At 48.1% G+C, this 13,518-nt stretch overlaps 1 protein-coding gene across 1 annotated transcript in view; it reads left to right on the top strand.

Annotated features, from left to right (window-relative positions):
- The first annotated feature begins 1,148 nt into the window (after positions 1-1,148).
- Positions 1,149-13,518, top strand: part of NT5DC4 (5'-nucleotidase domain containing 4) — a 20,220-nt gene continuing 7,850 nt past the window's right edge. The window contains 13 exon segments of the mRNA XM_044659348.1: positions 1,149-1,234; positions 3,882-3,955; positions 5,016-5,133; positions 5,985-6,080; positions 6,305-6,396; positions 6,979-7,036; positions 8,001-8,094; positions 8,551-8,604; positions 8,809-8,892; positions 9,546-9,578; positions 11,472-11,579; positions 12,341-12,407; positions 12,690-12,860. Of these exon segments, the coding sequence (XP_044515283.1) occupies positions 1,149-1,234; positions 3,882-3,955; positions 5,016-5,133; positions 5,985-6,080; positions 6,305-6,396; positions 6,979-7,036; positions 8,001-8,094; positions 8,551-8,604; positions 8,809-8,892; positions 9,546-9,578; positions 11,472-11,579; positions 12,341-12,407; positions 12,690-12,860 (1,135 nt within the window).

Here is a 13,518-nt window from a genome sequence, read left to right as displayed (position 1 = left end):
GAGAGAGAGAGAGAGAGAGAGAGAGAGAGAGAGAGAGAGAGAGAGAGAGAGAGAGAGAGAGAGAGAGAGAGAGAGAGAGAGAATATCATTATCCTAGCACTTGGGTTTTGCTGGAAGTCTAATACTGATGCTCACAAGAACGAGGGACCCAGTTGAGAAGGGTAGTTGAGAAGGGGTTTCATCTGTCAGTCATGTCTTGTACAGATGTGAACTTGATGGGACCAGTGTTGTGTAGGAACTGAGCTAAGTTTGAGCCCATTCTCCCTAGAGCCTGGGGCAGTAAAGGGGAGTCTGCACCACTAATTGTGTTGGAGAAAATGTTCCTTGGTTCTTATTTCCACTTTGAAGTAAGTCTTCCTTTATAAATTATAAAGTTTATAATTTATATTAGCTTTATAAAAGCTAATTGATATAAAGCCATCAAATAGAACTGGGAGCTAGTTACTGGCAACTAATTATGGGAAGAACATAACTGCCAAAGACATTGGAGAAGGGGTATCCTCTCAGGGAACCCCTAAACCCTTGAAGGGGTGATGTAGTTTAGTAATTTGGCTCTGGGATAGTAGGCTCGAGCGAATATGCCAGTGATTCCCAAAGTGGGTGCTACCACCCCCTTGTGGGTGCTGCAGCGATCCAGGAAAGCAGTGATGGCCACAGGTGCATTTAGCTTTCCTATTAATTGCTATTAAAATTAAAAAAAATTAATTTCCAGGGGGCTAAGCAATATTTTTTCTGGAAAAGTTTGGGAACCACTGTTATATGCTATACTTAGATACCTTTGAATTGGGGACCAAGCTAACCCTTGGAGCAATGGTCCTTCTAGACAGGTGGAATATTTTCTACTGTCTTCTACTCTTAGGGATCTCAGTCTCCATTTCACTAAAGTGTCATGCCCAGAACTAAGCAAAATATTCTAAATCTGATTAGGGAAAATGCCTTTTTCTGAGAAGCAGGGGGGTGGGGAGGGAGATGGAGGGGGGGTGAGAGGGTGATGGGAGGGCTTGGGTGTGGCCTTCATAGTCAGTGTTGTTGTTGTTGTCCTCCTTGTTGTTGTCTGATGGTTCTGACGGAGGAGCTGACCAGCTGGATTCTGCTGATAGTGTGAAGGTCGTAGGCTGAAGAGAAGGTCCACTTGGCTTTGGATAGGAATGGCTGCTCTGAACCAAGGAGAGCTCAGCCCAGAGCCTGAAAGCCCAGTCTCTTCCTGGGGGCTGAAGAAGGACTGGGACCATCGGTGAGATGACAGATATAGGGGTTGAGGGTTGGGGCCGAGGGAGGGAGGGAGGACTATGCTCCCTACTTGGCAGTGATACCCTTTGGTATCACCTGTACTGAGTAGGACACATGCATCCCTCTTGAATCCACAGATATCTAGGTGAGGTCACACTCTCACATACAGATCCAGAAGCCCATTTCCAGCATCACACCTCACCTGGGACAACACATTCACATCACCATAGCTCGGTTAATATACATTGAGAGGCACCAGAATTTTACAATGGTGGGCTTCTGGGGATAGCTAGACTCCACACAGGAATGTGCTAACTGAGGACAGAGCTTCTAGACGGGACCCAGACAGGGTCATCCGAGAGCTGAGAAGGGCCATAGATAATTTGTGAATTTAACCTCTTCAAGTTTTAGAGGCAACTCTGCAATATGCTCAATCAAAAACCATTCATTCCTGCTTTCAGAAAGCTTACATCCTCTTAGGAGAGATGATAAGTGTGTGGCTGGAGGTAGGATGGTGTAGTAGAGAGGGTACCCTAGACAGACTGCAGCAAAAATCATCCGTGCCCAAAACAGAACTGGTAGAACACAGTCTACCAGTTTCACAGCTTTGTTAATAATTTGGATGAAAACGTAGCTAGAATGTTTATCAAATTTGCAAAACAAAATGCCCAAAGGGAGAGAACATAACTGGGAGAAAGCCAGAAGTTGTGGTGGGAGGCTCAAATTCTCCAGAAGTTGTGGGGGGACAAAAATGCTGCAGGTTCCTGAATTTACCTGCAGAGCAAAGACTGCCTGCCATACATCCCTCCTCATCTCAGTGGCTCCAGGGAAGCCTCCTTCAAGGACTGGCTGAGAAGCAAAACTGACTAAATGGAAACTAATCAAGGTAAGGAACCCAGATGAGGGGCTTCCGAGGCTAGGACAGGAGAGGTAAGGCTATTCTTTGACCCCCTTAGAGCCTAGGTTCTTTGATACATCTGGAGAAGAAATGGGAAGGTGTTTCTCTCTAGTCTTTGGCATATTCTTCCAGATTCAAAAGTGCTCCAGTGTTGCCTTCCAGCCACTGCTTCTCTCTCATTACCCAGTTTTACCTGTCTTACTCCTTTGGGAATGTAGAGGAATGTGTTCTACTAGGGACCAAGCTCTCTCCACATTCTTGTAGATCTCTTCATAAGCAATTGAGATATTCGACACCCCTCACCCTTCCTAGGTTGGGGAATGCTAACGATAGACTTTCCCCTTTATTTATCAATGTCTCTGTCTTTTAGCCACCTCTCATTCCCCTCCAAGTCCTCTAGCCTTTAAAAATTGTTCATTTTCCACCATTACCTTCTATCTTAGAATCAATGCTGCGGATTGGTTCCAAGGCAGAAGAGAGGTAAGGGCTAGGCTATAGAGACTAAATGCTTTGCCCAGGGTCACATGGCTAGGAAAAGTCTGAGGTCAGATTGGAATCCAGGACCTCCCTTCTCTAGGCTTCATTTTCTATTCACTGAACCACCTAGATGTTTCTGTCCTTTAGCTTTTTTTTTTTTTTTAACCTTTACTTTCCATCTAGGAATCAATATTAAGTATTGGTTCTAAGACAGAAGAGCAGTGAGGGCTAGGCAGTGGGGTTAAATGACTTGCCCAGGATCACCCAGCTGGGAAGTGTCTGAGGGCAGATTTGAACCCAGGATGTCCCATCTCTAGACCTGGCTCTCTATCCACTGAGCTACCTTAGGTGCATCTGTCCTTTAGCTTTTGTTGAAATGCCTCACTGGACAGACCATTTTACAAAAATATGGATAGAATAAATACAAAATAAATAAATACAGGATAGTTTGGGGTTGGAGGAGGCAGTAGCACCTGAGGGGTGAGGAAGGACCTTGAGCTGGACTTTGAAGGAAACCAGAGATTCTAAGAGGTGGAGGTGAGGGAGGAATGCATTCAGAGGAGAGCCTTTAGGAAGGAAGACCTACCCAGATAGAGATGGGGAATGGAATACTATGTGTAAAGAAGGGAATCAGCATTTATTAAGTGCCTACTCTGAGCCAGGCATTTTACAATGATCTTATATAACCAGAGAAAGTAGGAATTATTATTATTCCCATTTTACAGTTAAAGAAACTAAGGCAGAATTGCCCAGGGGCAGATGGTTAAGTAAGTGTCTGACGCTGGATTTGAACTCAAGTTTTTTTTACTCCAGACCCAGTAGTTTATCCATGGTGCCATCTGGCTATGACAAGTAGGCCATTTTGGCTGGACTGTAGAATTCATGAAAGGGGGTAATGTATTCTTTTTTAAGCCCTTACCTTCTGTCTTAATAACAACTCCAAGACAGAAGGACAAGGGCTAGGCAAACAGGGTTAAGTGACTTGCCCAGGGTCACACAGCAAAATGGGAGGAATGTATAATAACTAAAAAAGTAAGTAAGAGTTGGGTTATGAAGGGATTTAAAGACTCCAAGAGGAAGTCAAGGATCCATTCATTGAAGGTGGCACATACTCAAACAAAGTCTGTGATTCACTCTACTAACATAATATACTCCCACCATGGCTCTGTTCCTGACTCATCTTTGGAGAGAGGGGGATACAGAGAGGAAGTCACCAAGGGGAGAGCCGGGCTAGTCTGTGGTAACTGGACACCCACACATTTCCTACTTTTCCCAGGATATTTGTGAACCGCAGCCTGGCCCTGGGTAAGATCAGATGTTTCGGATTCGACATGGACTACACTCTGGCCGGTAGGAGCTCAGGGGCTGCACATGGGGGAGAGGCCATAGATTTAGAGATAAGAAGGACTTTTCGTTTTATAGATGAAGAAATGGAGGCTCCGAAAAATTAAGATCATCCTCGTTGTAAATTGCAGCTACTGGAATTTCAGTCCATGTTCTCAGACTCTCAATCCAAGCTCTTCCCAACCATGCCTTCCATTGAGTAGATGCTCAATAAATATTTGTTGAATAAATGATGGAAACTGAGGCTTCATCTATTGGCCACAGATATCTAAGAAAGGAGGAAAGCTGCTCATGGAGCCAGTTCAAATCCAGCCTCTGCCCTGTGACCTGGGGCGAGTCACTTAATGTCTTTGGACTCTTACCTGGCAGAGCTGCCGGATTGGTCTAGACCAGCGATGGGCAAACTTTCTAAAGAGGGGGCCAAAGGAAAGGAAATGCTTATCTGTCAGTCTGCTTCTAAGGCAACTCTTTCCAAGTTTCATTGTGTTGTTTCCTACTGGTTGTATTCATCAGATTAGGAATAATGTCTTGTAGTGGGATAGAACATCTCAGGGCCCTGCATGTGGCCCTCGGGCCATAGTTTGCCGTCACTGGGTTAGGGAGTTTCCTGATCTAGGACTTCCCTAAAACCAACTGAACAAATTATACCAACTCCCAGCTGGGTAGAGAAGTGAGTCTCATGTGTATGGTCTGGGGGACCAGCCATTGAACACAACTCTGCCATCTTGAGGGACTAGAAATCTAAGTTGAGGGACAGAGAGAGCAAGCTGGACACTAAGAAATTTCACCAACTGAGCCAGGAGGGAAGGGTAGAATGGTCAGTCAGATAACTAGCATTTTTTTAAACTCTTACTTTCTGTTTTAGTAACAGCTCTCATGGGGTTAAGTGACTTGCCCAGGGTCACACAGCTAGGAAGTCAACTAGCATTTACTAAGCCCCTACTATGTGCTAGGAAGCTGAAGCATTCAAAGGTTGTGCTCTCTGGCTGAGGCTCTTGGGGAAGCCAGTCTGCTGGGAGGAGGTTGCAGGGAGCAGCACAGTCTCTTCCATCCTTCCTCCTTTCAGTGTACAAATCTCCCGATTACGAGGCGCTGGCATTTGAGCTGCTTCTGGAGAGGCTGGTCTGCATCGGCTACCCCCATGAGATCCTCCACTATGCCTACAACCCTTCCTACCCCACCAGGTACTGTTCTTCCTTGGCTTCGGGGCCCTCTCCTCCTTCTTGGGCCTCTCAGACTCTTCCTGAGCCTGGGCTTAGAACCACAACCCATTCTAGGGGAGGCTCAGGGAGGAGCACTGAGGTTGGTAGAAGAGCAAGAAAGAGGAAGTAGTGTGGTTTGGGATGGGGGAAGAAGGAGAGTACATTTGCTGGGAAGAGCAAGGACCAGGAACATAAGGAAAAGGGACAGTTTCTAGGGAAACGGCAGGATGCTGAATTTGGGGAAGGAGAGACTGAGGGATGGATAGCAACACTGGGTTTGGGGGAGACGGAGAGATTGGCGTATGGAGAGGAATGATGGATGTAGGGGAGGGGAAGATGGAGAAAGAGAATGGATTTGGGGAAGAAGGACCCAATTTGGAAGAAAGAGAGGAACAAGGGATTTGTGAAAGGAGAGTTGTCTAGGTTTTAGGGAGGAAGCTCTGGATTTGGGGGATGGAGAGAGATAGTAGATTTAGTGAAAGAGGAACTGGGTTTAGGCGAGTGAAAAAAGAACAATGACTGACTTTAGGGGATGGAGAAGAAGCATGGATATGGAAGAGGAAGGAGGGATTGGATTTAGGGATGGAGAGGGACAAAGTGAAAGAATGGAGGCAGGGAGGGACAGTGGCATCGGGAGGAAGAAAAGAAGGGGGCACGGAGTAGAGGCGGCCTTGGAGGAGAGAGCTGAGACTTTTAGCTTTGTCCCCAGGCCAGCTTCTCGGCAGTTTCACTCTCTCCATTCAGGACTGGTAGGACTGGCTGCTCCAGGTCCTGAGCTTCCTCTTGCTCTCCTCCTTTTTCTCTCTCTCCATCTCTTTGCTTTGTCTTGACAGGGGTCTGGTGTTTGATGTACTCTATGGCAACCTGTTGAAAGTGGACACCCATGGGAACGTGTTGCTGGCTACTCATGGCTTCTCCTTCCTTACTGAGTATGTGTTGGGTGGAGCCTGTGGAGGCCTTGGGATCTAGGGATGAAGCCAAGGTGTAGACGGAGGGGAGCAAGGGTGTGTGGGATGGATGACGAGGGGGAAATCATCCTTCCTTCCTGCTAAGATGTGGAGAGCACATTGGGTTTGGGGAGAGCAGCTGGATATCTGCTCCACTTGATCCTCGATTCCCTCCTCTGATCCCCTCAATCCCACCTTCACTCCAGGGCTGAAATCTGGAGTTTGTACCCCAGCAAGTTCATTCATCGAGATGACATCCAAAGGTTCCACATTCTCAACACCCTCTTCAACCTTCCAGGCGAGTGGGTACAGGAACAAACACTGGGATCAGTCAACAAGCTCGCCCCTAAGCCATCTCTGGGTTGGATGGAGGCACACACAGAGTCAAAAAGGAAGCAGACTTTGCTTTCTGGGAGTGCAGAGGGATGGTAGTGGTGAGACTCAGATGAGAAGGAGGGAGGGAAAATCAGAACAGGGAGAAGAGTCTAGAGAAGAAGGAGGGATCCAGAGAGAGAGCTGGGGAATCAGGAGAGAAGGAGATGGAGGTCTGGGAGGAGCTCGGGGAGTCAGAAGAGGCTGGGGAGGGGGCTAGTGAGGGCAAAGAGAGTAAAGGCTCAGCTCTTCAACAAGCATGGATTATATGCTCACTGTATGCTCCGCACTGAGGAAGATTTGAGTAAGGCATGCATGGCAAATTTAAGATGGGGTGGCCTGCTTCCTTCCTGTTTTTGAGTTCCCCCAGATGTCCTTTCTTTTTTTTCTGAACTTTTCTTGACCCAAGCTGGGGCCTGCCTCCTCATCTCTCCCAGGGTTGAGTGGGGGGCCCTGCTCAAGCTGAGGGCTCCCCAGTGAGACTGCTTCCTCTGTGCTCCTCTTGCAGAAACATACCTCTATGCTTGCCTAGTGGACTTTTTCACCAACTGCTCCAGATACACTAAGTAAGTGTCCAAACCCCCAATCTGGTCTTTGCCCTTTGACCCCAAGCCAGATCACTGAAGGATAATCCTTTGGGCCTCATGCCTCAACTCTAATCAGGATAATGCTGCCCTTAGGGAGCAGCTGGGTGGCTCAGTGGATACAGCCAGGCCTGAGATGGAAGGTCCTGGCTCCAGATCTGGCCTCAGACACCTCCCAGCTGGGTGACCCTGGGCAAGTCACTTAACCCCCCATTGCCCAGTCCTTATCACTCGTCTGCCAGGAATCTATACATAGTATTGATTCTAAGGCACAAGTTAAAGTTGGGAGTGGGGTCCACTATAATGTGCAAGTCACAGGCATGATAACTTCCAGGATGACCCACAGGATGTAGCCTGCAGTATAACCCATGATGCCTTCCATGGTAGAACTAGAATATAATGTATAATTCACATTGCCTAGTGGGAAGCCCCTTTCCCTCTCACATCTTTCTAGAGGAAGTTAGAGACGTCAAGCCTCCTCCTCATTTCCTTTTTATAGTCACTCCTACCATTACTCTAGACAGCTGGTCCAGGGCCTCTGATCCCATCCCCAGAGGTGGCAGAGGCAGGACTCGAACTCTTAGGATCATGGGATCATTATTGGGGAGCTGAAAGAGACCTCAGAGGCCATCTAGTCCAACCCCTTCATTTTACAAATGGGAAAAAGGAGGCCAGGAGACTGTGACTTGTCCAAGGTCATGTGGTTAAGTCCAAGTCAACAGATTTTTATTAAGTGGTTACCTGGTGCCCAGCATTGTACTGAATGCTGGGGACACAGACGAAAGGAAGATAGTGCCTGCCCTCAAGGGAAGCCACCACATACAACCTGGTAAGCCTTAGAGGCGGGATTTGCACTTACTTGCCCTGGGATTTCAGAGTCAGTAGTTTCCCCTGTAGCATGTGGTTGGTCCATCACCCTCGTCTTCCTTCTCCCTCATTTTCCTAGCTGCGACACGGGCTACCAGCATGGGAACCTCTTCATGTCCTTTCGCAGCCTTTTCCAGGATGTGTCTGACGCCATGGACAATGTCCACCTGTTGGTGAGCAGCCTCTGTCCTCCCTTCTCCTGGCCTTCCCATGTTTCTGAGAACCCAGAGCATCCTCTTCCCTCTTAAACCTTCTCCACTAGGCTCCTCCTATGGTGAGAATAAAACTTAATATCCAGTATTCTAAGTATTATATTTAATAAGATTTATTAATAACAACTACCATAAAAAAGCTAGAGTAAAAAGCCAGCTTCCCCAGCCACACGTGGGGAAAAGAGAGCGAGAGGAGGAGTTACACCAACTACATACCCACAACGTAAGCATGCAAGGTGGGGATGAAGGAGGAAAGGGCTTCTGGGAGATGGAGTCCAAGGGTTCTTGATCCAGTATCTCTTCTGAAGAAGAGCGTAGCCGAGGCTCTCCTGCCTGCCTGCCTCCTTGCCCACAATCTCCCTGCCCTCCCTCCGCCATCCCTCCTTCCCCGCACACATCTCCAGTCTCCTTTGTCAGGGCTGCCTGAAAGAGAAGACCTTGGAGAATCTGGAGAAATACGTGGAGAAGGATGTGAGTGTGGGCTCCTCCATTCTCATTTTTCTGGAGGTGGCTGTGGAGGGTGGGGAGATGGGGTCTTCCTCCTCGAAATGCTCAGGGCTAGTGTGCCCATCCTGGGCTCTGATCTCTGTACTGAGGAGGCTGAGGTCTACCGATGGGGGCTCCAGGGGGGCTCTGGAAGCCTCATCCTCTACACTCACCCACCTCTCTGCCCAGGCTCGCATTCCTCTCCTACTGGGGAAGATGAAAGAAGTTGGGAAAGTGTTTCTGGCCACCAACAGTAACTACAACTACACCAACGTGAGTACTGATTGCAGCGGGGCAGAGGGATAATGATTGGTCACTTGTTTCAGTTAGGTCTGATTCTTCACGACCCTATCTGGGGTTTTCTTGGCAAAGATTCTGTCACAGCTTGTCCTTCTTCCTTTTATAGATAAGGAAACTGAGGCCAGTGGGGTTGAGTGACTTATTGAGGGTCAATAAGTGTCTGAGATTGGATTTGAATTCTCCCTGATCTTCCTGATGCCAGAGTTGGTGCTTTTTGCATTGAGCCACCCAGCTGGCTACTCTCAGAAGATGTTCACAACCAACCATCTTAGACATCAATGGGCTACTGGGAAAGGGGTCCAAGAGGTGCATGTGTCGGTCGGTTGGTGTGTTTATTTCTGCATCAGTAGGCATGTGTGTGCGTGTGTTGCCAGGAGTGGAAGAGGGCATTGGTTGGTGGAGGGAGATGGGGTGGAGAGTGGGCAGAAAAGGGTGAGGAGATGCGGGGGCTAGTCTTGGCTCTGTGACCTTGGGCAGCCTCACTCTTGGCCTCAGTTTCCTTTTCTATGAGATGAAGGTGATGTCTTAGAGGTGCTTTCTTGGGCACTGGTGGGGGTGGGTCTGGGCTCCCTGTAGACACCGTGTTTGAGCCCGGCACCCTGACCTTGCCTCCTGTCCCCTTCTAGGCGATCATGACCTACCTGTTTGACTGTGGCCAGGTAAGTGCTTCGTGCCTTCCTGGGCTGGGGCTGGGGCTGGGGCTGGTTTTGTGCCTGTGCGTGTGGCTGGAGGGCAGGGACTTCTCCCTGCTCACAATGGCCTTCCGAGGTTGTCCATGGCATCAGACACACCGTGGAAGGTCCCCTGCTTCCGACCCTCCTGGCTAGGGAGATGGAGAAGCGTCTGAGGGCTGTTATCATATAGTGGGGGGCAGCCAGGGGGGGAGCAGCTTCAATGTGAGGGCCTCTGTGGGGAAGCTCCATGAATCATAGGGTACAACTGTAAGATCACTGGCCCTGAAGTCAGGGGGCCCCCCGAGTCCAAAACCTAGCCCTGCCACATGCTACCTGGGAGATCTTGGCTAAGTCCCTTGGCCCCTCGGGGCCTCGGTTTCCTCCTCTGTAAAATGAGGGGGTTGGTGGATGAGAGGGTGTCTGAGACTAGGATTCTTTCCTTCTCCCTCTCTGCCAGGCCATAGGGAAGAAGCCTGGTGGAGGAACAGCCTATAATTGCCGTCTCATCAAGGGGTGAAAGGCTAAATGCAGCTTTTCTAGGGTCAGGCTCTCATGCCACCATGATCCCATAAATTCCAGCAGGGTGAGGCACAGGGCCAGGGGAGGAGGACTATCGACCTAACTTCCTCCAGGGCTGCTAAGGGCAGAGGTCTGAAAACTGATGGGAGAGACTGTGGGACTGCGAATAGCCTTGTGGCCATGGGTGTGTGACCGTGTGCTTAGCTGGGTGTGCCCGTCTGTTCCTGCCTGGGAGAGGGAATGGCGGGGACATCATAATACATTCAAGGTCATCCAGAGGAGAGGTCTGGAGCTGGAAGGGGCCTTAGAAACCTTCTCCCCCCATCCCCTTTTTTCAGATGAGGAAACTGAGGCCCAAGGAGGTGAATGGATTGGCTCTAGAAAAGGCATTGACCCCAGAGGCCACCTAGTCTAATCTCCTTACTTTACCAACAGGGAAACTGAGGCCTAGATGTATAAATAGAAATTTCGTACCTTTGAACATCTCCCAGCATCCCTTTCCTTTTTCATCCCCACCTTGCGTGCTTACATCGTATAGATAAAGTTGTGTGCAACTCCACCTCTCGCTCTCTTCTTCCATGTGCATGGCTGGGAAAGCTGGCTTTATGCAGGCTTTTACTTTTGTCTTTTTATTCCTTTTACTTCAAGTTATTATTAATACATTTTATAAAATATCATACTTGGAACATCTGGATATTAAATTTTAATCTTACTTAGAGAAGGTCACTTCCTAGTGAACTCAGAATGTTTGACCCCAGTTCCAAGGTTCTTTCTACCATCTCAGCACTCTGGGCCTCCGTATCTCATCTATTAAATGAGAATACCAGCTCTCAAGACCCCTACGGCCCAGGGTGGCTGTGAGGGATGAGCTTTGTAAAACTTACAGTGAAGGGCCAGTTGGGTGGTTCAGTAGATAAAGGTCCAGTCCTGCAGACAAGGCGGTCCTAGGTTCAAATCTGGCCCCAGACACTTCCCAAATTGTATGACCCTGGCCAAGTCACTTAACCCCCATTGCCTAGTCCTTCTGCTTTGACAATACATAGCATTGATTCTAAGACAGAAGGTAAGGGTTTAAGAAAAAAAAAAACTAAGCAAAAAAATCTCAAGGTGATTTATTACATTGGGTGATAGCACAAACCCAAAGTGTATTAGCACAGATTTCACGGATCTATCCAGAAGCAGAGAATTAATGCCAGAACTTCTGATCCTAGGTCAGTAGTAGAATCTTGGAACTGAATTGAAATTGTTTGTGTGTGTGTGTGTGTGTGTGTGTGTGTGTGTGTGTGTGTGTGTGTGTGTGTTTCTGAGCTCTTTGGTTCTTGGACCCCCCCCCCCCCCCCATCTTGCTCCTTTATGTAGGTGGAAGCTTTGGCTCGGCCCTGGCAATCCTATTTTGACCTAATTGTGGTGGACACACAGAAACCACGCTTCTTTGCAGAAGGAACAGTCCTGAGACAGGTCAACACGGTAATGATGTGGGGAAAGGAGAGGGTATTGAGGTGGTCCACTGTGGCCCTTGAATCAAAGAATAATGGCCATGCTCCCTTTTGGGACAGCCTTGGTTCTGTGCTAGAGATTTCAAAGGCTGCTGAAGCTTGATTTAGCCCTCCTGCTTGGTGGGCTCCAGCATACTGTTTTGGGGGAGATGGGGTAGGGTTGAGAAATTGGAGTCTTCTAGTCTCTCCATCTTCTCTCTAGGACTTGTCACTGAGGCTATCCTTAATTCTCTCTTTTTTTATTTAAATTAAATTTTTTTCCCCCACTAAGAAGCATTTAGTCATGTCTGACTTTTTGTGACCCCATTAGGGGTTTTTTGGGCAAAGATCCTGGAGTGATTTGCCATTTCCTTTTCCATAAATATGCTGAGTCCATAAGTACCCCGAGTCCTCCACCTCTTTGTCAGGAGGTGGGTAGCAAGCTTCATTATTAGTCCTCTGAATTGTGGCTGATTAGAATTCTTAAGTCCTTCAAAGTTGCTTGTTTGTACAATTGTTGTTTTCCAGGTTCTGCTCTCTTTCTTTGCATCAGTTCCTATGTCTTCCCAGGTTTCTATGGAACTATCATCATTTCTTATAGCACAATAATTTTCCATTACGTTCATATCCTACTTTTCAGACTTACTCAACCACTTATCTGGAAAAAAAAAAAAAAAAGGTTTCTCTTTGCTCCGGTCTTGGGACTCCTGGCTCTAATGGACCACCTTGCTTCCACTCTCTAATCTGTATTAGGACTCAGGAAAGCTACGAATTGGAACGTACACTGGGCCCCACCAACACTGTGCTGTCTACTCTGGAGGTGAGAGTTCCCTGTGTGCCATGAGTTCCCTCTTTCCTCTCCTTAGACACTGCCCCAAGGCTTCTACTAAAATCCTCTTGGTTGGGATGGGGGGGGAACTCTATCTCCAATCTACCTGTTCAGGGAATTCAGAGCTTTAGGGAATCCCCATAAATTTCAGGAGAAATGACACCATGGCCCTAAAGTACCCCTTTGCCACTCCATTGGCCCCAGGGGAGAAAGGTGTTATGGGGGATGTGAGGGGGTCAAGGGGTGACCTCTGCTCTTTCTTTTGGAAACCAGGCTCATCAGATATAGTATGTGAGCTGCTTGGAGTAAGGGGGAAAGACATCCTGTACATTGGGGACCACATCTTTGGTGACATCCTCAAGTCCAAGAAGCGGCAGGGCTGGCGTACCTTCCTCGTGGTGCCCGAGCTGGCCCGGGAATTGGCTGTCTGGGCCCAGGAGAATGGTGGGCAGAACTGGAGAAGGAAGGTGGGGAGGAGAGAGGGAGAGGAAGAGAGCGCTTAGCATTATTGGACAGGGTGGGAGGTTGGGAATCATCTCCAGAGAGAGGCCCCAGGACTCTGCTAGAGGAGGTTGAGGGTGGACTGGTGAGGTCGGGTCAGCATAGCAAAAGATTAAAGTCTTTCATTTCCCCACACACATCTGAAGGCCTGGATTGGCTCTGCTGGAAGGGAAGGACCAGAGCACTCTGAGGGCTGAATTTATGATTCATCCAAAAACTATTTTCACTAGGAAAAAGGTGAAGAATTGAACACGAGACTGAAAAAAAGGCCATTCCAGGACTGAGTGTAGTTATTACTCACCTTCTCACGGCTCCCCTAAGCCAAGTGGACTCTGGTGGAAATTTACTATTTCTGCAACCAGAAGGAGAAAAAAGTTCCTATACAGTTCAATCCAATAATTCTTTACTAGATTGTGAATGGGATTGATATCTATTGCTTCGGCATCATCCTCTTTTGTCAATTTCTCTCTCTCTCTCTCTCTCTCTCTCTCTCTCTCTCCCCTCTCTTCTTGCTTTCTCTCCTCTTCTTTTCCTCCTCCTCCTCTTCCCTCTCATTTCTTCTTCTTCTTCTTCTTCTTCTTCTTCTTCTTCTTCTTCTTCT

The sequence above is a fragment of the Gracilinanus agilis genome, chromosome 2 (genome assembly GCF_016433145.1).
Source record: "Gracilinanus agilis isolate LMUSP501 chromosome 2, AgileGrace, whole genome shotgun sequence".
NCBI lineage: Eukaryota > Metazoa > Chordata > Mammalia > Didelphimorphia > Didelphidae > Gracilinanus > Gracilinanus agilis.
This window is presented reverse-complemented; position numbering and strand designations above follow the sequence as displayed.